This window comes from Macaca thibetana, chromosome 4 (assembly GCF_024542745.1).
Source record: "Macaca thibetana thibetana isolate TM-01 chromosome 4, ASM2454274v1, whole genome shotgun sequence".
Classification (NCBI taxonomy): domain Eukaryota; kingdom Metazoa; phylum Chordata; class Mammalia; order Primates; family Cercopithecidae; genus Macaca; species Macaca thibetana.
The window spans coordinates 17,707,181-17,731,658 of record NC_065581.1 but is presented as its reverse complement, the minus strand read 5'-3'; the positions used below and the strand labels follow the sequence as shown (position 1 = coordinate 17,731,658).

Below are 24,478 nucleotides of genomic sequence, written 5' to 3'. Positions count from 1 at the left end.
TAGGAGTTTAGAGAAAGTTGATTCCAGTCCCCATGGATAACTTTGAGGGGTTCAGGACTTCAGTGGAGGAAGGAACTACAAATGTTACAAATGTGGTAGAAATAGAGAACTAGAATTAGAAGTGGAGTATGAAGATGTGACTGAATTACTGCAGCATCTTACACTCAAACTTGAATGGATGAGGAGTTGCTTCTTATGGATGAGCAAAGAAAGTGCTTTCTTTTTTTTTTTGAGACAGTCTTGCTCTGTTGCCCACTCTGGAGTGCAGTGGTGCAATCTCAGCCCACTGCAACTTCCGCCTCCTGGGATCAAGCAATTCTCCTGCCTCGGCCTCCCGAGTAGCTGGGACTAAGGCATATTTTTTGTATTTTTTGTATTTTTACAAAAAATTACGCCCAGCTAATTTTTTGTATTTTTAGTAGAAATGGGGTTTCACCGTGTTGGCAAGGATGATCTCTAGCTCCTGATCTTGTGATCCGCCCCGCTCGGCCTCGGGAAGTGCTGGGATTGTAGGTGTGAGCCACCACGCCTGGTGAAAGTGATTTCTTGAGATGGAATCTACTCTTGGTAAAGATACTGTGCACATTTTTAAGATTACAGAATAATACAGAATATTACATAAACTTAGTTGATACAGCAGCAGCAAAATTTGAGAGGACTGACTCCCATTTTGAAAATTCTGCGGTTAGAATGCTATCAAAAACGTTGCATGCCACAGAGAAATCTTTTAAAGGGATAGTCAATCAATGAGGCAAATTTCATTGTTGTCTTATTTTAAGAAATTGCCACCACCACCCCAGCCTTCAGTACTCATCACCCTGATCAGTCAGTAGCCATCAACATTGAGGCAAAGACCTGTTAACACCACCTAAAAGATTATGACTTTCTGAAGGCTCAGCAGATTGTTATTTGTTAGCAATTTTTTTTTAAAGTAGGTACATTGTTTTTATTGTCATAATGCTATTGCATACTTAATAGGCTATAGTGTAGTGTAAACATAACTTTTGTATGCCCTGGGAAACAAAAAACGGTGTGACTCACTTTACATTCTCCTCCTCAACCTCCCAGGTAGCTGGGACTACAAGAGTGTGCTGCCATGCCTAGCTATGTTTTAAAAATTTTTAGTAGGGGTGAGGCCTCATTATGTTGCCCAGGCTGGTCTTGAACTCCTGGCCTCAAGTGATCCTCCTGCCTCAGCCTCCTAAAAGCACTGGGATTATAGGCATGAGCCAGCACACCTGGCCTGTGTTGGATTTCTTTTTCCTCTTTGGTGTCTGTATATACTAGATTTAGTTGATGTCCTGCCAAGAGTTGGAAAATTATCCTGTCACTTTTCTCTTATAGGAGAAACTGATGCAGGGATGAGAGAATGGGATAAGTAAAAAGCATTTTCGTAGTATAATATACTACAGTAATATTGGAATACTTGATACCCCAGGAAACGTTTCAGCCTATGTGTATGTAAATCCTGATTGCAGATAAATTGAAATATTTATTATGTGTAAATGCTGATTGGATTGGTTTAGATACCTCTGCCAGTGGATTTCTAAGCCCCAGACAGTATCTCTGGTATTTTGTTTTGTTTTGTTTTGAGACAGATTCTTGCTCTGTCGCCCAGGCTGGAGTGCAGTGGCATGATCTCGGCTCACTACAACCTCTGCCTCCCAGGTTCCCACCATTCTCCTGCCTCAGCCTCCCAAGTAGCTGGGACTACAGGCACCCGCCACCATGCCTGGCTAATTTTTTGTATTTTTAGTAGAGATGGGATTTCACCGTGTTAGCCAGAATGGTCTGTATCTCCTGACCTCGTGATCTGCCTGCCTCAGCCTCCCAAAGTGCTAGCATTACACGCGTGAGCCATCACACCCGGCCCAGTATCTCTGTTAACCTGAGTCCTCCTGATAATAAATTATTATATATAAAATAAATTTAGATATTCTATCAGATTTTTAAAATAGGATTTTTAATGAATAATTATTTTAAAAAATTCATTGTCTTTTTAGCTGCGATGGAAACATTTGTTTTTGAAACGCGGTAAAATATATATAACATAATTTATGTTATTTTGCAGTGCACTGTTCAGTGACTTTAAGTATATTCTCATTATTGCGCAACCATTACCACCTTTCATCTCAGAATTTTTCATCTTACAAAACTGAAAGTCTATACCCATTGAACGATACCACCTCATTTCCTCTCTCCCCTCAGGCCCTGCCAAGTCACAGTTCTACAGTACTATCTCTGTTAAGTACCTCATGTTAATTAATGTTTATCTCATGTACCTCATGTTAATTAATCATACAGCATTTGTCTTTGTTATTGGCTTTATTTCACTTAGCATAATGCCTTCAAGGTTCTACATGTTGTAGTATGTATCACAATTTCCTTTTTAAGGCAGAATAATATATTGAATGTATATATCACATTTTGCTTATCCATTTGTCTGTTGATGGAGATTTGAGTTGCATCTACCTATTGGCTCTTGTGAATGATGCTGCTGTGAACATGAGCGCACAAATCTCTTTGAGACCTTGCTTTCAGTTCCTTTGGGTATATACCCAGAGTGGAATTGCTAGATCATAAGGAAATTCTGTCCTTAATTTTTTGAGAAATTACTATTTCCGTAGTGGCTGCACTGTTTTATATTCCCACTGATAGTGTACAGTTTCTTCACATCCTTACTAACATTTATTTTCCCCTTTCTTGTTAATAGCTGTCCTGATGGGTATGAAATGTTATCTCACTGTGGTTTTAATTTGCATTTCTCTGATGGTTAGTGATGTTGAACATCTTTTCATATACTCTGGCCATCTGTCTGTAATCTTAGAGAAATGCCTATTTCGGTTCTTTGCCCACTTTTTAATCAACTTCTTTTTTGGGGAGTGGTTGTAGGAATTCTTTTTTATATTTTGCTTGGATTTACCTTTTTTAAAAAAAGGTTTATTTTTAATTATTACCTAATACATAATATTTGTACACATATATAGGGTACATGTAATATTTTGATATAAACATACAATGTGTACTGATCAAATCAGGGTAATTGGGATGTCCATTACCACTAGAATTTATTATTTCTTTGTGTTAGCACGTTCTAATTCCACTCTTTTAGCTATTTTGAAATAAGACGATGAATTGTTGTTATATTTGCTGTATTGTATGCTACCAAACACTAGATCTTACTCCTTCTAACTGTATTTTTGTGTCCTCTGTTTATCTCCCGTTCACCACCACCCTTTCTATCTTCTGGTAACCATCATTCTATTCTCTGTCTCCATGAGTTCCCTACTGGTAATTGTCATTCCATTCTCTGTCTCCATGGAACAGTTCCCCCCCCCCCTTTTTTTTTTTTAAGCTGTCACATTTGAGAACATGTGATAGTTGTCTTTTTGTGCCTGGCTTATTTCACTTAATGTGATGTTCTACAGTTCCATCTATAATGTTGCAAATGGCAAGATTTAATTCTTTTTTTTTTAATGGCTGAATAATACTCCATTGTGTATATGTAGCACAGTTTCTTTGTCCATTCATTTGTGGATGGATACTTAGGTCAATTCCATATCTTGGCTATTGTGAATAGTGCTGCAGTAAACATGTGAGTGCAGATTATCTCTTTGATGTACTAATTTCCTTTATCTTGGATATATACCCAGCAGTGGGATTGCTGGATCATATTGTGGTTCTACTTTTAGTTTTTGTGAGAAACCTCAATGATGTTCTCCATAATGACTGTACTAATTGACATTCCCACCAACAACAGTGTACAAGGATTCTCCTTTCTCTACATCCTCACCAGCATCCATTATTGCCTTTTTGATAAAAGCCATTTTCACTGGGGATTGGAGTTCTTTCTATGTTCTGGATATTAATCCCTTATCACATATATAATTTGTGGATATTTTCTCCCATCCTGTAGGTTGGCCTTTTACTCTGTTGATTACATCCTTTGATGCATAAAAGTTTTTACATTTGATGTAGTCCTATTTGTTTGTTTTTGCTTCTTTGACCTGTGCTTTTAGTGTCATATTTAATAAATCATTGTCAAATCTCATGTCCTGAAATTCTGTTTTCTTCTAAAAGTTTTTTAGTTTTGGGTGTTATACTTTGGTCTTTAATCCATTTAGAGTTAATTTTCGTATATGGTTCAAGATAAGGGTTCATTCTTTTCCATGTGGATATCCAGTTTTTCAAACCATTTAGTAAAGAGACCATCTTTTTCCCATTGAGTGGTCTTGAAATCCTTGTTGAAGATCGTTTGATCAAATATGGTAGTTTGTTTCTGGGCCCTGTGTTCACTTGCATGGTCTATGTTGTTTGTCTTTATTCTAGTATTAGAGACCACAGGCTCTTTGGTTTCCCATGTAATGGAAATTAACACGGAGCCAAGCAGATTTCCCAGACAGGACTTTTATTTCAGGGCTTCTGCTTGAGCACAAGGGAAACAATGGAGGTGAGGCTCAAGGATCCTCTTCCTGGCTTCCTGGAAAAAGCCAGTAGGACTTTTTTTTATTAGACAAAGCACAGGAATTGACATGGAGTAAGGTATGCAGGCTGGGCTGGGCAAAGCACTACAGGGTAGGGTATGCAAGGCAGCATATCTGGTTGCGGTGATTATCTCCAGTAGGGGTCTGGCTGGTGGCAACAATGCTGTAAATCAATTATTTCGCATTCCTTCCTGAGGTGGACTCTGCAACCTTGATTTGGTTTTGGATCTCCTAAGACCAATTCCTGGAATTCTTTAAAAGGTATGGTTACACATTATGAGAGCACCGCAGAATGGCTGTTTTCTTTGTGTGTGACTAAACCCTCAGGGTTAGCATGTGTAATATCAGTGAGGTAATGTTACGGGTTTTGTGAGGAGGAGAAAAAAAAAATAAGTGAAGGAGAAACTACATCCCACCTCCTGTTCTCTCTCACCAGTGCCACATTGTTTTCATTACTGTACTTCTGTAATAAGTTTTAAAATCAGAAAGCATGAGACCTCCAACTTTGTTGTTTTTAAAGATTATTTTGGCATTTTGAGGTTCCTTGAGATTCCATATGAATTTTAGGATAGGTTTTCTATTTCTGCAAAAAAACGTCTTTGGGATTTAGAGATTGTATTGAATCTGTAGATAGATTGCTTTGAATAGTATTGACATCCCAACAATATTTAGTCTTGTAGTCCACGTACGCGGGATATTTTTCCGTTTATTTATGTTTTTTTCCTTTTAGTACTATTTTGTAGTTTCCATGTGCACATCTTTTACCTTCGTTCATTCCTAAATATTTTATTCTTTTTGGTGCTATTATAAATGAAATTGTTTTCTTAATTTACTTTTCAGATTGTTCATTATTAGTGCATAGAAACAAATTTTTTTGTGTGTTGATTTTTGTATCCTGGTACTTGGCTAAATTTGCTCTAACAGCTTTTGACTGAATCTTCACTGTTATTTACATGTAAGATTATGTCAACTGCAAACATGATTTTTTACTTTTTCTTTTCCAATTTAGATGTGTTTTATTTATTTCTCTTATTGCTCTGACTATAATTTACAATATTATGTTGAATAGAAGTGGGGAAATTGAGAAGCTTTGCCTTCTGCTCTTAGAGAAAAATCTTTCAGTCTTATCATTGAGTATGATGTTAGTGTGGTTTTGCATATATGGCTTTTATTATGTTGTAGTTTCCTTCTAGTCTTAGTTTGTTGAGTGTTTTTATCTGCAGCTTGCTTTTGTTTTGTTTTGTTTTGTTTTTGTTACAGTACTTTGGAACTAAATAATCTAGAATTGTTTTATTGTTTAAGGATTTTTGAGATAGTCTTGCTTTATTGGTCAGGCTGGAGTGCAGTGGTGCCATCAGAGCTCACTGCAGCTTTGAACTCCTGGGCTTAAGTGATCCTCCCACCTCAGCCTCCTGAGTAGCTGGGACTACAGGTGTGTGCAACCACACCCAGCTGACTTTTTAAATTTTTAGTAGAGATGAAGTCTCAGTTTGTTGCCCAGGCTGGTCTCGAACTCCTGGGCTCAAGTGATACTCCTGCCTTGGCCTCCCAAAGTGTTGGGACTACAGGCATGAGCCACTGTGTCCAGCCAAGACAGTTTTTTAGGAAGATAGCACACAGAAGAACACTGCAGAATGGCAAATACAGTCTAGCAGCACATCACAAAATACTTACTGAGGAGAGCATTAATCAATGAATGCAAGTAGTCATTCAGGATTTAATATAGTTTACCATGTTACTAGGTAAAATGATCCTATTTTTGCTTTTTAGTAAATAGACATTTGCTAAAATTTAAAATTCATTCTTTGTTTCTATTTGGAGTTTAGAAACTGTTACTTCCTTAGCATGTCAGTTTTTCAAACCAAAGACCAGAATCTTTTTTTTTTTTTTTTTTTTGAGACAGAGGGCTCTGTCAACCAGGCTGAAATGCAGTGGCACGATCTCAGCTCACTGCAACTTCTGCCTCCCAGGTTCAAGCGATTCTCATGCTTCAGCCTCGCAAGTAGCTGGAATTACAGGCACATGCCACCATGCCCGGGTAATTTTTGTATTTTTAGTAGAGATGGGATTTTGCCGTGTTGGCCAGTCTGGTCTTGAACTCCTGACCTCAAGTCGTCTGCCTGCCTCGGCCTCCCAAAGTACTGGGATTACAGATGTGAGCCACTGTACCCAGCCCAGAATCATATTTAATGGTGAAACATTAGAGGCAATCTCATTAAAGTTGGGAATAAGGTAGAAGTCCATCATCACCACTTCTAGATATTAAGAATGTAATTAGTTATGGGGATGTGGTAATATGTTAGAATAAGGAAACTGTAGCAATTGACACACGGTTAATATTGAAAATACCTGACCACTCTCTTATTTAAGCAGTAGCCAATTAGAAAACATGAAAGAAGAAAGGATCCCATTTGCAGTATCAAACAATTGGGAGGTGGAGGTTGCAGTGAGCTGAGATTGCCACTGCACTCTAGCCTGGGTGACAAAGTGAGACTGTCTCAAAAAAATAAAAATCATACACTTTAACAAGAAGTGTATGACACTCTAGAAGAAGAAATTCTCTTTAAGTTCCACTGAGGGTCATAAAGCAGATCTGAACCAAAGGAAAGGTGGGTAGGAAAGCAGTGTTGGGAATGATATCAGTTCTTTTTAAAAACCTTAAATTCAGTGTGATCCTAGTCAAAATAATTTTAAGGGCTCTTTTAGGAACTTTGAACATATTCCAGATAGCTGCTTTAAAGTCTTGTTATGCTAAATATTTTAAGGTCTTTGTCTGCTACCTTTGGTTAAAGTTTCTAACACCTACTCTCCCCTGTCCTCCTACCCTGTGCATCGATCACAGTTTTCTTTTTTCTATACATTGAGTTTTGACTATATTGGCATTTTGAATGATAATGTGTAGAGACTCTTGGTTCTGTCATCTTCCTCTGAAGAGTGTTGGTTCTTGTTTTTAGCAGGCAGTTTAGTTAATGATAATTTTGAACTTTCGTAGTTGTAGTTTTGTGCTGTGTTAATGTATATTTGTGGGAAGTCCAGGGTGTTTCCTAAGCCTCCCAATGTGGTGGGCCTTAGCCTCCAAGCTCTGTCTCCCCTGTGGCTTTTTAGGAGAGATCTATAGTAGATCTTACTTTAGTTATATACTTACTCCTTATTTTTAAGGGGGAACCTTTTGGTATATCAGCTGAATGCCATTGTTAATGAGATCTCTAAATTCTGATGGCCCTAAAACTTGAGAGTCTTCAGCATTGTTTTTTCCCCTAGCACGGTACACTGTCTGGTGTCTCTGTTTTCTCAACTCCATAGCAGCTGCTGCGTAAGGCTTAGGTGGTCTTGCTATGAGTATGTACAGCCTGTCCGCTCACTGGACACTCCCATGTGGATTTCTGGGAGACCCTCTCTGCACAGTTCCCTACTCTCCAGAATCTGGATTCTGATTTCTTCCTGCTCTGTGTTACTTGACTTTGGGTGTCTGTTCAAGGTCTGAAAATGTTCTTAGACAGAGAGCTGGGTAATCGTAGGGCTCACCTTGTGAGTTTTTGTGCTGTTTTCCACTGTCTGAAAGCAGTAGCCTCATATTTTTTCTCCAGTCTTATAGTTGTTTACAGTAGAAGGGCTGATCTGGTCCCAGTTATTCCATCCTAACTGGAGGCCTCTTTTTGGGGAACTTTAGAAACAATTCTAAAGTTTTTGAAAATGTCCCTGAAAACAAATAAATTCTGAAAAAGAATTTATTTTAGTAATTTCATATTTTAATAAAGGGAAGGTGGGGTGGAGTAACTTCAACAGGCATTAAATTTATTCTAAAGCATAATATTTAAAACATTTGGTACTCGTACGGAAGTATAAAGATACATCATTAGAGGAAGGGAGGAATAAAGACTCTTGGAAGTTAGTATGGTTTAGTATGTGGTAACAGTGGCTTCTCAATCATTGAGGAAAGGATGGCTTATTTAAGAGATTACCTTAGGTTATAAACAGGCTAACCATTTGGAAAACAGTGAAGCTGAATCCTTTATTTACTCCTGCATCATAACTAATTTCAGATGGGAGTCAAGATTAGACATACTGAAATAAAAGCGACAGTATCAAAATATGGGTAAAACTTATTTTTTATGGTCTCAGAATGATAGGACTATAAATAAGGCACAAGTTATTTTCTGTATTACAAAATACACCATCAAAAAAGTGAATGGGTTTAATCAACTGGCAAAAAATAGTTGTATTTCAACTGTTGTATCATATCACATCACTCTTACTGGTTTAAAAAAATTAGCTCTCATTTAAATTAATTTTAGTTGAAACTTTGTTTTGGCTAGGAGTATGTTATATTGGGCTTATGGGAGGCCTCAGTGATTTGAATTGAAGCTATTATATACTGTAATGTGTTTTCTTAAAGTAAAAACCATTTGTGGTAGTGTATTGCTCTAAGTTGTATATTCATAATATTAATGCTTTTCTTTTAAGAACCTTCAACAACTAGTACTGCTTCAAATTATCCAGATGTGTTAACAAGGCCTTCTCTTCATCGGAGCCATCTGAATTTCTCCATGTTGGAATCCCCTGCATTACACTGTCAGCCATCTACATCCTCGGCATTCCCAATTGGCAGTTCGGGATTTTCCCTTGTAAAGGAAATTAAAGATTCTACCTCTCAGCATGATGATGATAACATCTCAACTACCAGTGGTTTTTCTTCAAGAGCTTCTGATAAAGGTATTCTTGACATGTGGTAGTACATAATTTGGGTAGTAAAATTAAATTTTATGGGATTTTTTTTTTTTCCTGACTTGGATATAATTTTTGTATTTACAAAAATCTAGGATCTTGTATTGGTGTTATTACTATGGATTATGTAATTTTGTTTCAGATATAACTGTTTCAAAGAACACTTCATTGCCACCTCTGTGGTCCCCAGAAGCTGAACGTTCTCACTCACTCTCGCAGCACACTGCCACCAGCTCAAAAAAACCAGCATTCAACTTGTCTGCCTTTGGAACACTTTCCCCTGTGAGTACTAACTGGGTTGGATTTAATCACATTAGTCTTGAGTGTTTATTGCATATATATATATATATATATATATATTTTTTTTTTTTTTTTTTGAGACAAGCGTCTTTCTCTGTTGCCCAGGCTTCAGTGCAGTGGCACCATCTTAGCTCCCTGCAACCTCCACCTCCTGGGTTCATATGACTTATAATTTATCATTGTGTTTCTGTGCAGTCACTTGGGAGTTCTTCAGTCCTTAAAACCAGTCAGCTTGGAGACTCTCCTTTTTATCCTGGAAAAACAACATACGGTGGGGCAGCGGCTGCTGTAAGACAGTCTAAACTACGAAATACACCTTATCAGGTAGGTTCCAATAGAAGGGTTGATGACCTTTTTTTTTTTTTTCCACTTTAACTGGATAATAAATTACTTTGTGCTCAAAAAAATAGTTTTGATTTATTTTTTATTTTTCTTTTATTTATTTATTTTTGAGATAGTCTTGGCTCTGTCGCCCAGGCTGGAGTACGGTGGCACGATCTCGGCCCATACTGCAACCTCTGCCTCTTGGTTTCAAGCGATGCTCCTGCCTCAGCCTCCCAAGTAGCTGGGAGTACAGGCACACGCCACCACGCCCAGCTAATTTTTCGTATTTTTAGTAGAGACAGGTTTCACTATGTTGGCCAGGATCATCTCGATCTCTTGACCTTGTGATCCCCCATCCTTGGCCTTTCAAAGTGTTAGGATTACAGGCGTGAACCACTGCGCCTGGCCAGTAGTTTTGATTTAATATTATTCTTTGGGAAAATAACAGCTATAGGTTATATTTTTTTCATTTAGCATATGTAGACATTATTTAGACCTATGTGAATGTTTTATGTATTAGATATGTGTGTGTATCTCAAGAAATGTGATTTTTTTTAAATGAGGTATAAATTACACATATTAAAATTTACCATTGTTTTATAGTATTTGAGTTTTAACAAAACACATTATTATGTATATAACCACTTCTGCAATCAAATATTGATCAGACATTTTCATCACCCCAGAACATTACCTTATGTATCTCTTGAGTCAATCCTTCCTCCTCCTACCACCCTCTGGCAACCACTGATCTGTTTTCTTTCTCTGTAGTTTTGGCTTCTCCAGAATGTCATATACATTTAGTCATATGTAGCCTTTTGATTCTGGCTTATTCTGCTAAGCATAATGCATTTGAGATTCATCTGTTTTTGCATCTTTTAATAGTTCCTTTTTATTGCTGAGTAGTATGGTTAATACAGTTGGTTTATTATTCACTAGTGAAAAGACACTGAGTTGTTTCCAGTTTCTGACAATTATGAATGAAGCTGCTATGAATGTTTTTTGTGAGCATTCATTTTCATCTCTAGGGTAAATACAAATACCTAGGAGTTGAATTGATGGGTCATATGGTAAGTAAGTATTCAGTAAACTTTATAATAAACTGCCAAACCATTTTCCAGAGTGGCTGGTACCAGCTTTCGTTCTGACTAGTAATGTAAGAGTTGCTGTGCATCCTTGTCAGCACTTGGTGGTGTCAGGTTTTTTTGTTTGTTTTTGCTATTCTAGTAGGCATGTAGTGGTAACCCCAACTTGTGATTTTAATTTGTACTTCCCTAGTGACTAATGATGTTGAATGTCTTTTCAGGTGTTTATTGGTGCTTGTTTGCTATCAGCCCATCTTTTGGTGAAATATCTTCTTTGATGAAGTCTCTGTTCAAATCTTCCACCCGTTTTAAAATTGGGTTATTTTCTTATTAATAAATTTTGAGAGAGTTCATTTTTCAGGGTACAAATACTTTGTTATATGTTTTGCAAATATTTTCTCCCATTCTGTGGTGTATATTAACAGTGTCTTTTGAAGAACAGATTTTTTTTTTTTTTCCCCTGAGCCAGAGTCTTGTGCTGTCGCCCAGGATTGAGTGCAGTGGTGCACTCTCCACCTCCTGGATTCAAGCAATTCTCTGCCTCAGCCTTCTGAGTAGCTGGGATAACAGGTGCCTGCCACCATACCTGACTGATTTTTGCGTTTTTAGTAGAGATGGAGTGTCTCACCATCTTAGCCAGGCTGGTCTCAAACTCCTGACCTCGTGATCCACCTGCCTCGGCCTCCCAAAGTGCTGGGATTACAGGCATGAGCCACCGCGCCCGGCCAGAAGTTTTACTTTTGTTGACATCTTTTGTGTGTGCGTGTGTGTGTGTGTGCGCGTGTGTGTGTATTGTTAATGGTTTCATGCTTTTGATGTCGTATCTGAGACATTTTTACTTAATCCCATGTCACAAAGATTTTCTCGTATGTTTTCTTCTACAAGTTTTACAGTTTTAGGTTTTAATGTATGCCTATGATTGATTTTGAATAAATTTTTGTGTGTGGTATGGGGTATTGGTCAAGGTTCATTTTATTTTCTAAATTAAAAAGTTTTTTTAAAAAATTAAAGATGGGAGTCTTACTGTGTTGCTCAGGCTGATCTTGAACTCCTGGGCTCAAGCAGTCCTCCTGCTGCAGCCTCCCAAAGTGCTGAGATTACAGGTATGCCTGGCCGAGGTTGTTTTTTTTTTTTTTTAAACATATGGATGTGCAATTGTTCTAGTGTTATTTGTTAAAAAGACTGTTCATTGAATAGCTTTTGCACCATCATTGTTTTGTGTTTTTGTTTTGAGACAGGGCCTTGCTCTGTCACACAGGCTGGAGTGCAGTGGCACGATCATGGCTCACTGCAACCAGAACCTTCTGGGCTCAAGTGATCCTCCCACTTTAGCCTCCTTATAAGTACCGCGCGCTAACCGATTGCGCCACTGGAGCCACAAATGCCCACTTTAGCCTCATGAGAGCTGGGACCACAGGCGTGCGCCACCATTCCCAGCTAATTTTTTTTTTTTTTTTTTTTTTTTTTGGTAGCAATGGTCTCACTAAGTTGCCTAGGCTGGTGTTGTACTCCTGGGCTCAAGCGATCCTCCTGTGTTGACCTCCCAAAGTGTTCGGATTACAAGCATGAACCACCATGCCCAGCCTGCACCTTTGTTGAAATCTGGTTCACATGGCTTTATTTCTGGACTTTTGACCTGCGCCGCCGCCGCCACCCATTGATCTATGTGTCTTTCCTTTTGCCAACACTGCACTGTCTTGATTGCTGTAGGCTTCCGGTAGGTCTTAAAATTAGGTGATAAGAGTAGTCCAACTTTGTTCTTTTTTCAAGCCTGTTTTGGCTGTTTTAGGTCCTTTGCTTTTCTATAAAAATCTGAAACTGGCTTGTTTCTACAGTCTGCTAGGATTTTGATTGGAATTGCTTTTTTAATTTTTGAGATGGAATCTTGCTCTGTCACCCAGGCTGAAGTGCTGTGGCATGATGTTGTTACACTGCAACCTCCACCTCCCGGGTTCAAGCAATTTTCCTGCCTCAGCCTCTCGAGTAGCTGGGACTACAGGCACACACCACCATGCCCTGCTAATTTTTGTATTTTTAGTAGAGACGAGGTTTTACCATGTTGGCCAGGCTGGTCTCGACCTCCGGTGATCTGCCCACCTTGGCCTCCCAAGAGTGCTGGTATTACAGGTATGAGCCAGCATGCCCAACCATGATTGAGATTGCATTTGAGTCTAAAGACCAATTTGGTGAGAATAGGCATCTTAACAAAAATAGAGTCTTCCAAACCATGAACATGGTGTATCTTCCCATTTAGGTGGTTTATAAATTTTTTTCATCAATGTTTTGTAGTGTTCAGCATTCAGATCTTGAACATATTTTGTTAGACTTTTGTTATTTGGTATTAGTCAAGAATATGTAGCCTGAATAGTCTTATCTTTTCAATGAATTGAGTTCATAATTTAAAATAGGTTCCAGCAAAGAAGCTTCAGGCTCAGATAGCTTCCCTGGTGAATCTTACCAAACATTTTAGAAAGAAATAATACCAATTCTACACAAACTCTTATGTATAGTAGGAGAGTAGGGAACACTTCCCCCAGTACCTTTTATGAGGCCAACATTATTATCCCGAGACCAAAATCAGACGAAGACACTGGAAGACAGCAACAGACTATTATTTCTCATGGATTATAGACACAAACCTTCTCAACAAAAATATTTGTAAATGGAATCCAACAAATTTAAAAAGGAAGCTGCATCATGATCAAGTGGGGTTTATCCTGGGAAGGCAAGGTTGACTCAACATTTGAAAATTAATGGGATTGGGACGGGTGTGGTGGCTCATGCCTGTGTTCCCAGCACTTTGAGAGGCCTTAGATCACCTGAGGTCAGGAGTTCGAGACCAGCCTGGCCAGCATGGTGAAACCCCATCTCTACTAAAAATACAAAAATCAGCCGGATGCAGTGGCGCATGCCTGTAATCCCAGATACTCGGGAGGCTGAGGCAGGAGAATTGTTTGAACCTGGGAGTCAGAGGTTGCAGTGAGCCGAGATTACGCCACTGCACTACAGCCTGGGCAACAGAGTGAGACTCCCATCTCAAAAAAAAAAAAAAAATTGGATTTACCATGTAAACAATCTAAAGAGTACTATATGAACATCTCTATAGATATATAAAATATTTTTTTAAAAATCCAACATTTACTCATGATACAAATTTTCAACAAACCTAGGAATAGATGAGATCCTTCTACCTGATAAAGTGCATCCACAAAAAAATCATCTGGCATCATACTTAATGGTGTGAGGAAGCGAGCAAGGATGCCTGCAATCACTGCTACTGTTTAACATCATACCGCAGGTGCTAGCCAGTGCAGTAGGCACAAAAATCAAGACATGCAGATTGGAAAGGGTATTATTCCTGTAATGTTATTCCTATACACAGATAACTTGCTTATCTACATAGAAAATCCAAAGAAACTACAAAAAAAGCTACCACAACTAATAAGTGAGTTTAACAGGGTCACAGGATACACTGCGTGAGCCACTGTGCCCAGCCTGTTATATTAACTTCTGAGAAACAAGTCATTAGTATTAAAATTTTAGGTTTTCGTTGCAGTAGAATCTACCATCTCTTTGTTTAGCCATCTTAGAATTTACTCTAATTGAATGTTATTTAATGCTTAGGTTAACTGATATCTTAATTCAGTTTTTATTAATTTAATGTTCTTTGATTTAAATATTATAGATAAATGGATCTAAGGTAATACTAGAACTTTTTATCAATTGCCCCATTTACCCCATGTGACATAACTGGTAGACTTTCTTTTTTTTTTTTTGAGATGGAGTCTCACTCTGTTATCCAGGCTGGAGTGCAATGGCGCAATCTCAGCCCACTGCAACCTCCACTTCTGGGTTTAAGTGATTCTTCTGCCTCAGCCTCCTGAGTAGCTGGGAGTACAGGTGCCCGCGAGCACGCCCAGCTAATTTTTGTATTTTTAGTGGAGATGGAGTTTCACCATGTTGGCCTGGCTGGTCTTGAACTACTGACCTCAGGTGATCTACCCGCCTCAGCCTCCCAAAGTGCTGGGATTAGAGACATGAGCCACTGCACCTGGCCCAGACTTTTCTTTAGAATGGTGCATGCTGTCTTATCATTCTTTTGTTGTTGTAAAGGTAATTTCTCAGAGAATTGGATTTCCAATAAAGGCATGAAGAAAAAAATTGAACTTTTAATGACCCTACCCAGAGATAAATTGCTGTTAACGCATTAAATCTTGTTTTACTTTGGACATCCATTCTATCTTGTAAATATTTTCATTGTGTGAAATATGTGCCTTAGATTTTGTGTTACAATAAATAATACAGGGTTTACTTTACAGGCACCAGTTAGAAGACAAATGAAAGCTAAGCAACTCAGTGCACAATCTTATGGTGTGACCAGTTCAACGGCTCGGCGAATATTGCAGTCTTTAGAGAAGATGTCAAGCCCTTTAGCGGTAAATTTTTAAAATCAAAATTAATACAGGAGTGTAACAAAACCTAGTATTATTGAAAAATCTTAATTTTGTTGTTTTTTCAACATTAACAGGATGCAAAAAGAATTCCATCCATTGTTTCTTCTCCTCTGAATTCTGTAAGTTGAAATTTAAACCTTTTAAAAAGATATTGTTCATACAAAAATTAGCTGGGTGTGGTGGCGCACGCCTGTAGTCCCAGCTACTTGGGAGGCTGAGGTAGGAGAATCGCTTGAACCTGAGAGGCAGAGGTTGCAGTGAGTTGAGATTGCGCCACTGCACTCCAGCCTGGGCAACAGAGTGAGACTCCGTCTCAAAAAGAAAAAAAAAAGTTATTTTTCATAACTCCCCATCTATTCTAATAGTATTTTTATTTTTCAGCCTCTTGATAGGAGTGGGATAGATATCACAGATTTTCAGGCCAAAAGAGAAAAGGTAAGACTTGTTTAGCATTTAGTTATTTAAACTCTCTGTAATTTTGTTGTGTTTAAAGTTCACAAGTATACAAATTGGATTTAGTTTAGACATTAGTGAACATGTTTGAAAAGTAATTTTTTTTTTTTTTTTTTTTTTGAGGCTTAGTCTAGCTCTGTCATCCAGACTGGTATGCAGTGGCGCCATCTTGGCTCACTGCAACCTGTGGCTCCCAGGTTCAAGCGATTCTTGTGCCCCAGCCTCCCTAGTAGCTGAGATTACAGGCACGTGCTGTCTTGCCCCACTAATTTTTGTATTTTTAGTAGAGGCAGGGTTTCACCATTTTAGCCAGGCTGGTCTCTGAGCTCAGGCTGGTCCTGAGCTCAGGTGATCTGCCTGCTTTGGCCTCCCAAAGTGCTGGGACTAAGGTGTGAGCCACTGTGCCTGACCCCGAAAAATAATATTCTTTTACTTGGACATTTTACTCTATTCTTCAGGCCTCAGGACTATATTGTATATGTAGTAGACACTCATCCAATTTTTTTTTTTTTGGACTATTCAGCATTTCCATCTTCAGGATCTTGACAGACTTTATGGCTTACTCTTACCTTTTGATAAATAAAAATAGGAGTGATCAGCCAGGTGCAGTGGCTTACACCTGTAATCCTAGCACTTTGGGAGGCCCGGGCCAGTGGATCACTTGAGGTCAGGAGTTCAAAACCAGCCTGGACAACATGGTGAAACCCTGTCTCTACTAAAAATACAAAAAAAAATTAGCCAGGTGTAGTGGCGTCCACCTGCAATCTCAGCTACTCTGGAGGCTGAGGCAGGAGAATCACCTGAACCTGGGAGTAGGAGGGTGCAGCAAGCTGAGGTTGCGGCACTGCACTGCAGCCTGGGAGACAAAGTGAGACTCTATCTCAAAAAAAAAAAAGAAAAGAAAAAATAGTTCAGTAAACTAAAGTCCTCATTGCACATCATCATCTTTGTATACTTTCCTCATTAACCAAATTTTTGTGAAATTTATTGTGTATAGTAGAATTTCAGTTAGGCACATCTCTCATCAGCCAAACAAAATACTGTTCCAAGATAGTGGAACTAATAAAGTTGATCATTATATCTTGCTGCCCTTTTAATATATCCTATTTGCTTAAAATTAACTTCGGAGGTTACTGTGCGAAAAAATACAATGTTTGATAGTTTGAGTTAAAGAGGTATCTTTTGTTAGTTTATTTATAGCTGGTTAAGCATCCTTCAGGGAAAACAGACTGTTGGATTTTTCTTTTTCTTTTTTTTTTGAGACAGTCTCTTGCTCTGTCACCCAGGCTGGAGTGTGCAGTGGCACAGTCTCAGCTCACTGCAACCTCCGTCTTCCGCTCAAGCAATTCTTCTGCCTCAGCCTCCTGGGTAGCTGTGACTATAGGCGCCTGTCACCATGCCTGGGTAATTTTTTGTATTTTTAGTAGAGATGGGGTTTCACCATATTAGCTAGGATAGTCTCAATCTCTTGACCTCGTGATCCGCCCGCCTCAGCCTCCCAAAGTGCAGGGATTACAGGCGTGAGCCACTGTGCCCGGTCTGGATTTTTCTTTTGAAAGCATTTCTTATAATACCAAGTTCCTCAAAAGTAATTATTTAAATTATAATTTTATGAATTAATTGTAATGACTAAGATATTGATAAATTATCTGTAATGAAATTCTGATGCAGAGAAAGCTAATATTGAACTTTTTATTGGAAGAGTGTTGCTTCTCAATTTTTAGAATTACCTAGACATTTGTAATTAGGCAAGAAGGAATCTATTACTAGCTTCTATGATGGGATTAATTTAAGCTACTAGCTTTTCTCAATCCCTTATTTGTATCAAGTTATTTTATAATAAGAGGTGAAATTTTAAAATTATGTCATAATGTAAGTTCTTATCAGTAACAGTTTTACTAATGGTTGAGTATAGTATCCATAAAAGTTTATTAATGGGTGCTAAGAAATAAAAAGCCAGAATACAGTATCATAGCTCATGTTTCACAGATGTTATCAGAACAGTCTGCAAAATAGCCTCTCTTATTGAGTTGTATGTAAGGTCACATTTGTGAAGAGGTTTTAGGGAAGTGTTAGTAACTAGACAGAGGCTTTGCCCTGGAAACCAACGTTGTTCACAGCTGCTGCTGAGTGAAAGGACCCTATTCATAGGATTACAGTCTTTGGACAGAGTTAGAAGCTTCTGGCTTTATAGTGGTTTTATACCAACAAGCTTTTTACTATGTTTCAGTTTAGCAAAGGACTATTGTTAACAAAACACTTGGTGTACTTATATAATAAATTGAGTTCATTTTACAGTTTGAAAGTCTTAACAGTGATTTACCATTTAGACTTACGTTGTAAGATTTTTGGTTTGGCTTGGTATTTAAATAACAATGGGAGAAATAACATGGAGAGGGATTTGGTCACATTTTTGGGAATTGAAATATTTTCATAGCTAGTTTTTTTGTTTTGTTTTGGGAGACTGACTCTTGCTTTGTCTCCCAGGCTGGAGTGTGGTGACACAATCTTGGCTCACTGAAACCTCTGCCTCCTGGGTTCAAACCATTCTCCTGCCGCAGCCTCCTAAGTAGCTGGGATTACAGGCACATGCCACCATGCCTGGCTGATTTTTACATTTTTAGTAGAGACGGTTTCACCATGTTGGCCAGGCTGGTCTCGAACTCCTGACCTCAAATGATCCACCTGCCTCGGCCTCCCATGTTGCTGGGATTACAGGCATGAGCCACCACGCCTGGCCCATAGCTAGTTTTAAAATATCTTATTTGCAGCTCAGAAAATATGGATAGTAATTCAGGGAAAATGTGACAAAAGTACATTTTAGTTCGTGCATTTAAAATTCACTCTGGGCCAGGAACAGTGGGTCATGCCTGTAATCCCAGCACTTAAAGAGGCTGAGGCAGAAGGATTGCTTGAGCTCAGAAGTTTGAGGCCAGTCTGGGCAACACAGCAAGACCTAATCTCCGTTAAAAAAAAAAAAAAAAAAAGCCAGGCGAGGTGTCTCATATCTGTAATCTCAGCACTTTGGGAGGTTGAGGCAGGCAGATTGCTTGAGCCGAGGAGTGTGAGACCAGCCTGGGCAACATGGCGAGACCCTGTCTCTACAAAAAATACCAAAAAAATTAGTCAGGTATGGTGGCGCATGCCTGTCTACACAGGAGGCTGTGGTGGAAGGATCACCCAGGTCTTGGCTACAGTGAGCTGTGGTCTGGGTGACAGAGCAGGAGTCCGTCTTTAAAAAAAAAAATTTTTTTTTTTTAAATTAATTAACTCTGTAAAAGCTTAGATTTGTAGTGCTGTTTTGAATATAGTTCCATTTTGTATGCATGCATGTGTGTAAAAAGTCATTAAGTCTGGAATGAAATACAGTGTATCCATGAAACCAATTTTAGAATTATGTGTGTGTATATTTATGTACATATATGTATATAAATAGATACATACCTTGGATTCCATTATTAGTTTTTCCTCTTGTTTGTATCTACTGTATATTTCTCTAGGAAATACTCTTGGTCTTTAGGTCACATTAGCTATTGTCGAAATTTAGTTATGAATTATTGATTTATACGAAAATAAATGTCTTTGATTTCTGTTTACCTGTCAGGTGGATTCTCAGTATCCTCCTGTTCAGAGACTTATGACCCCAAAGCCAGTTTCCATAGCAACAAATCGAAGTGTTTATTTTAAACCATCGCTGACTCCATCTGGTGAATTTAGGAAGACTAATCAAAGAATAGATAAAAAGTGCAGTGTGAGTATATGTATATTTCTACCAGTCTTTGAATATTGATTAGAATGAGTAAGATTAAATAATGTTAAATATAACTACCATTGCATTCTAGCAACTGTATAACGCATTAAGGTTGTGAATTAGTGATGATTATGAATTGGTATACTTTTAAAATAGCTGTCACCTTGATCAAATCTTTCTTTTTTTTTTTAAGATGGAGTCTCACTCTGTCGCCTAGGGTGGAGTGCAATGGCATGCATGGTCTCAGCTCACTGTAGCCTCTGCCTCCTGGGTTCAAGTGATTCTCCTGCCTCAGCCTCCTGAGTAGCTGGGACTACAGGCATGTGCCACCTCACTCAGCTAATTTTTGTATTTTTAGTAGAGACAAGGTTTCACCACGTTGGCCAGGCTGGTCTCAAACTCCTGACCTCAAGTCGCCCACCTGCTTAGGCCTCCCAAAGTGCTGGGATTACAGGTGTGAGCCACTGCGCCTAGCCGCTACCTTGATCAGATCTTAAGTTAGTGTTGACTAGTAAACTCTAGCATATACTCATTGTTTAGGTTTAATAATTTTGCTGGATTTGCTTTATCTGTTTCTTGCGTGTGGCATTGTTGAACTATCTGAAAGTAAATTTCAGACATTATCTTTTGAACCCTAAGTACTTTGATATGCATCTCCTAAGTACTTTGTCCTGTATTATCCCATCTAAGAAAATTAATTGTAATTCCTTAAAACTATCTAATATCCAGTTCATATTGAAATGTTTTTCATAATTGGTTTTTTGAACCAGGACTCAGCAACGTTCAGATACTGCTTTTGGTTTTGTTTTTCCATACCTCAAACCCTCACCCTGGCCACATTGGATTCTGTTTCTTGAGATAATTCACATATCATGCAAAGTTTAAATCATACATATTTAAAGTTTTCAATTCAGTGGTTTTAGCATGTTTGGAAAACACTTTATAAATAAAGTGGTGTCTGTGAGTTGTTCAACTGTTCAGCCATCATAATGGTAAATTTTAGAACGTTTTGTATTGCCATCTCTCCCACCCTTCGAAAATCTCATACCCATACCCATTAGTAGCCACTTAGCATAATGTTTTCAAGGTTCATTCGCGTTGTAGTATGTATCAGTTTTCCCTTTTTATTTTTTCCCTTTTTATGGCTGAATAATATTTCATTGTAAGAATATACTAGATTTTGTAGATATTTCATTGTATGGATATACTAGATTTTGTTTTATACATTAATCAGTTGAGGGACATTGGGGTGGTTTTTACTTTTTGGCTATAATGAATAATGCTCCTATCAACATTTATGTGTGTGTTTTTTTGTTTGTTTGTTTTGTGGACATGTTTTTATTTCTCTTGGATTTATACCTAGAAATAGAATTGCTGGATCTTAGGTTTTTGAAGAGACCAGGCCAGTTTTCTTATAAAATGTCCCATAATCTGGGTTTGTCTGTTTTTTTGTGTCATTTAACTTGTGTTTTTGTTTACTTAACACCTTACTATTTATGCCTTTACTTACATTTAATCTCATTTCTAACAACTCAATTTATTGAAAACCTTGAAACTTAGAAAGATTAGTACAGTGATTGCCCATGTATTTCTTTATGTTGATTGACCAGTCATTAACATTTTGTCATATTCGCTTTATCTCCCTCCATACTTTTAAGTTCACATTAAATTTTTGAAAAATATTTTGAATATAAGGTGGTCACGGTGGCTCGTGTAATCCCAGTGCTTTGAGAGGCTCAGGCAGAAGGATCAGTTGAGGCCAGGAGTTCAATACTAGCCCAGGCACCATAGTGAGACCTTGTCTCTAGAGGAAATTAAAAAAATTAGCCAGATGTGGTGGTGCTTGTCTGTAATCCTAGCAAGGCAGGAGGCTGAGGTAGGAGAATCATGTGACAGCCCAGGAGTTTGAGGCTGAAGTGAACTATGATTGCACCACTGTACTCCAGCTTGGGTGACAGAGTAAGACCCTGACTCACACACATTCTCTCTCTCTCTCTCTATATATATATATACACACACACACACACACATATATATATATATATTTTGGCTATAATGAATAATGCTCCTATGAACATTTATGTGTGTTTTGTTTTTGTTTTTTTTGTTTTGTGGGCATGTTTTTATTTCCCCTGGATTTATACCTAGAAATAGAATTGCTGGATCATAGGATATATAGCCAGTATATATATATATATATACACACACACACACACACATATTTCATATAGATACACACATATATACATATTTCATATATATATTTTTTGAGCATATTGGACTTTTACAGATTTGCAAGAAAAATTTCGTGAACTTCAGATTTTACTACATTTGTTGTATCTTTTTCTCTGTGTTCTTGTAAACGAGTTGTAATGCATAACAGTGATCAAACCCAGAAATTTAACATTTGCAGAACACTGTAGTCTGCAGATTCTATTTACATGTTGTCAGTTGGCCCCAAAGAAAAAATTCTAACATCATGTCTTGCATTTAGTCGTCATGTCTCTTCATCTCCTTTAGTCTAGAACAGTTCCTTTTGTTTTTTGTTTTTGTTGTTTTGTGTTTCACAACTGATAATTTTGAAGTATAGAAGCCAATTATTTTATAGAATGTTCTGTAGTTTTATGATTGATGTTTCCTCCTGATTAGATTTCAGTTACGTACTTTTGGCTGTGAAAACCATTGAGGGAGTGTGCTGAGCTGTTCTCACTGTTCAGAAGGCACTGGCTACCAGTTTGTCCCATTCCTGGCAGTGTGGTTATTACATAAAGTGGTGTCTGTGAGGATTCTCTACTATAAAATTACTACTTTACCTTTCATAATGAATAAGTATCTTGTGGGAAGGAAACTTCCCAATTATATTCTTTTCAGCCACTAATGTTAGCATTATTGATGATTCTTGCCTGTATCTTTTTGAGCACTTAATTGGTTTTTGATATTATAAGATAATTCAGGCTCTTCACATGCATTTCCTGCCCCAGCCCTGTAATCAGCCGTTTTTCTAAGGAGTCTTGATTCCTTTCAGTGGACATATTAATTATTTAAGTTGCAGAGAGGCATTTCGAAAGGAAGATCTTTGTATATTTGGTTGCACAATTAGCAGGACAAAAAGAGGTATAAGTAAAAGTAATTTTGTGATTAGGTTAGTGAGTGTATTGTCTATATACTACCATTTTGTTAAAATAATGGTTGTGCTCACTGACATTTTTTATGTATAATCTCACCATAACTCTTGGTTACCATTCAGAAGTCAGGGTATAATTTCAAATTTCAGGATTCATTAACTAAAAAGCCATCAAATTCCTGATTCTAAATATTAAAATTAGTAGGGAGCAAGGTGGTATTAAGAAAATTACAACAAATAAGCAAATGTAAATATGTGTGTATTTCCCCCGCAGACTGGATATGAAAAAAATACAACACCTGGACAAAATAGAGAACAACGAGAAAGGTACTGTCATTTCTTATACAGCTATACTTCTTTATATTTAACTTGTAAGGTCTGTATTTGATTTACATGTACGTTTTTGAAGATTAAAATCAAAGAACAGAAACTTTATACAAAAATCTAAGATTTTAGAATCACATTTGCCTGTATATATATATATTTTTTACTTGTTAGCAGTTCTAGTTAACAAGTTATGGACCAGAATAATATATCAATTGTTTTAATTTTCTTTTTATTTGCCAGTGGCTTTTCATATCCAAATTTCAGTTTGCCTGCAGCCAATGGTTTATCTTCTGGAGTAGGTGGTGGAGGTGGCAAGATGAGACGAGAAAGAACACGCTTTGTTGCTTCTAAACCTCCAGAGGAGGAGGTAGGGTTGTATACTCATATATTCTTGAGGTTTATTTAAAAAGCACTGGTGTGGTGGTGGTTAGGGGAGACCTGTAGGGGTGGGGTTCAAGGAGACCCAGAGCAAAGTTAATCTGCTATTGAATCAGTTCTTTCAAAATGTATGCTGAAAACCTAACCTAGTACCTTAAATTTCATGGGTATCGTTGAACAAAACGAAACTACCCGTACTTTTTCAAATAAGGGAATTGCAATTGAAATTATTTGAGCCTTGGTATTACTGTATAGTTTTGTCTGTTTGTAAAACATATGTAAATAAGTTCATGAATAGGATAAATGCTATATGTATTCTTCTTTTTTTAAGATACAGTCTCGCTCTGTCACTCAGGCTGGAGTGCAGTGGTGCAATCTCGGCTCACTGCAACATCTGCCTCCTGGGTTCGGGCGATTCTTGTGCCTCAGCCATGCAAGTAGCTGGGACTATAGGCATGTGCCACCATACCTGGCTAATTTTTGTATTTTTTGTAGAGATGGGGTTTCACCATGTTGGCCAGGCTGGGTCAAACCCCTGCCGTCAAGTGATCCACGTGCCTCAGCCTCGCAAAGTGCTGGGATTATAGGCGTGAGCCACTGTGCCCTGCCCGTATTCTTCTTACTTGCCTATTTCTCCTTTTTTGGTGTTGTATTGTGAAAGGTAACTGTAAGTTTTTTAATTTCACTGCTTATATATTTATCCAGTTTGAAGATTTACCATAATCTATTCTGCCATCAGGATACATTTTGGTAGATTTCTAATACACATTAAAGTGAATATGCACTTTTCTGTCTGCAGATGTGCGATATTTTCTCTGGAGTATTTGTCTAGGAATGGAATTGTTGGGATTATAGGGGATGATCCACATCTTCAGCTTTATTAGATGTTGCCATGTTTTCTCTTCAAGGTAGTTTTGCAGTTCAGTATTTCCACCATATGACAATAGGTAGATCTTGGGCCGTCCTTCTGTGTGTTTTTTTGATATTTGAGTTTTCTCTTGATCCATTTTTTTCCTATGGGGTGATTTCCTGTGGGGAAGTATACATATAAAATTCTTATATGTATATTAAGA

At 37.9% G+C, this 24,478-nt stretch overlaps 1 protein-coding gene across 4 annotated transcripts in view; it reads left to right on the top strand.

Moving 5' to 3' along the window:
• Positions 1–24,478, top strand: part of NUP153 (nucleoporin 153) — a 108,671-nt gene that overhangs the window by 41,454 nt on the left and 42,739 nt on the right. For 3 of the 4 annotated variants that reach the window (XM_050788050.1, XM_050788052.1, XM_050788048.1), the window contains 9 exons: positions 8,949–9,197; positions 9,352–9,491; positions 9,705–9,833; positions 15,238–15,354; positions 15,447–15,491; positions 15,754–15,807; positions 19,430–19,576; positions 22,975–23,027; positions 23,268–23,394. In XM_050788050.1, the coding sequence (XP_050644007.1) occupies positions 9,032–9,197; positions 9,352–9,491; positions 9,705–9,833; positions 15,238–15,354; positions 15,447–15,491; positions 15,754–15,807; positions 19,430–19,576; positions 22,975–23,027; positions 23,268–23,394 (978 nt within the window). In that variant the 5' untranslated portion in view covers positions 8,949–9,031. The remainder of the gene's footprint in view (positions 1–8,948; positions 9,198–9,351; positions 9,492–9,704; positions 9,834–15,237; positions 15,355–15,446; positions 15,492–15,753; positions 15,808–19,429; positions 19,577–22,974; positions 23,028–23,267; positions 23,395–24,478) is intronic. The other variant, XM_050788049.1, reaches the window with a different exon arrangement.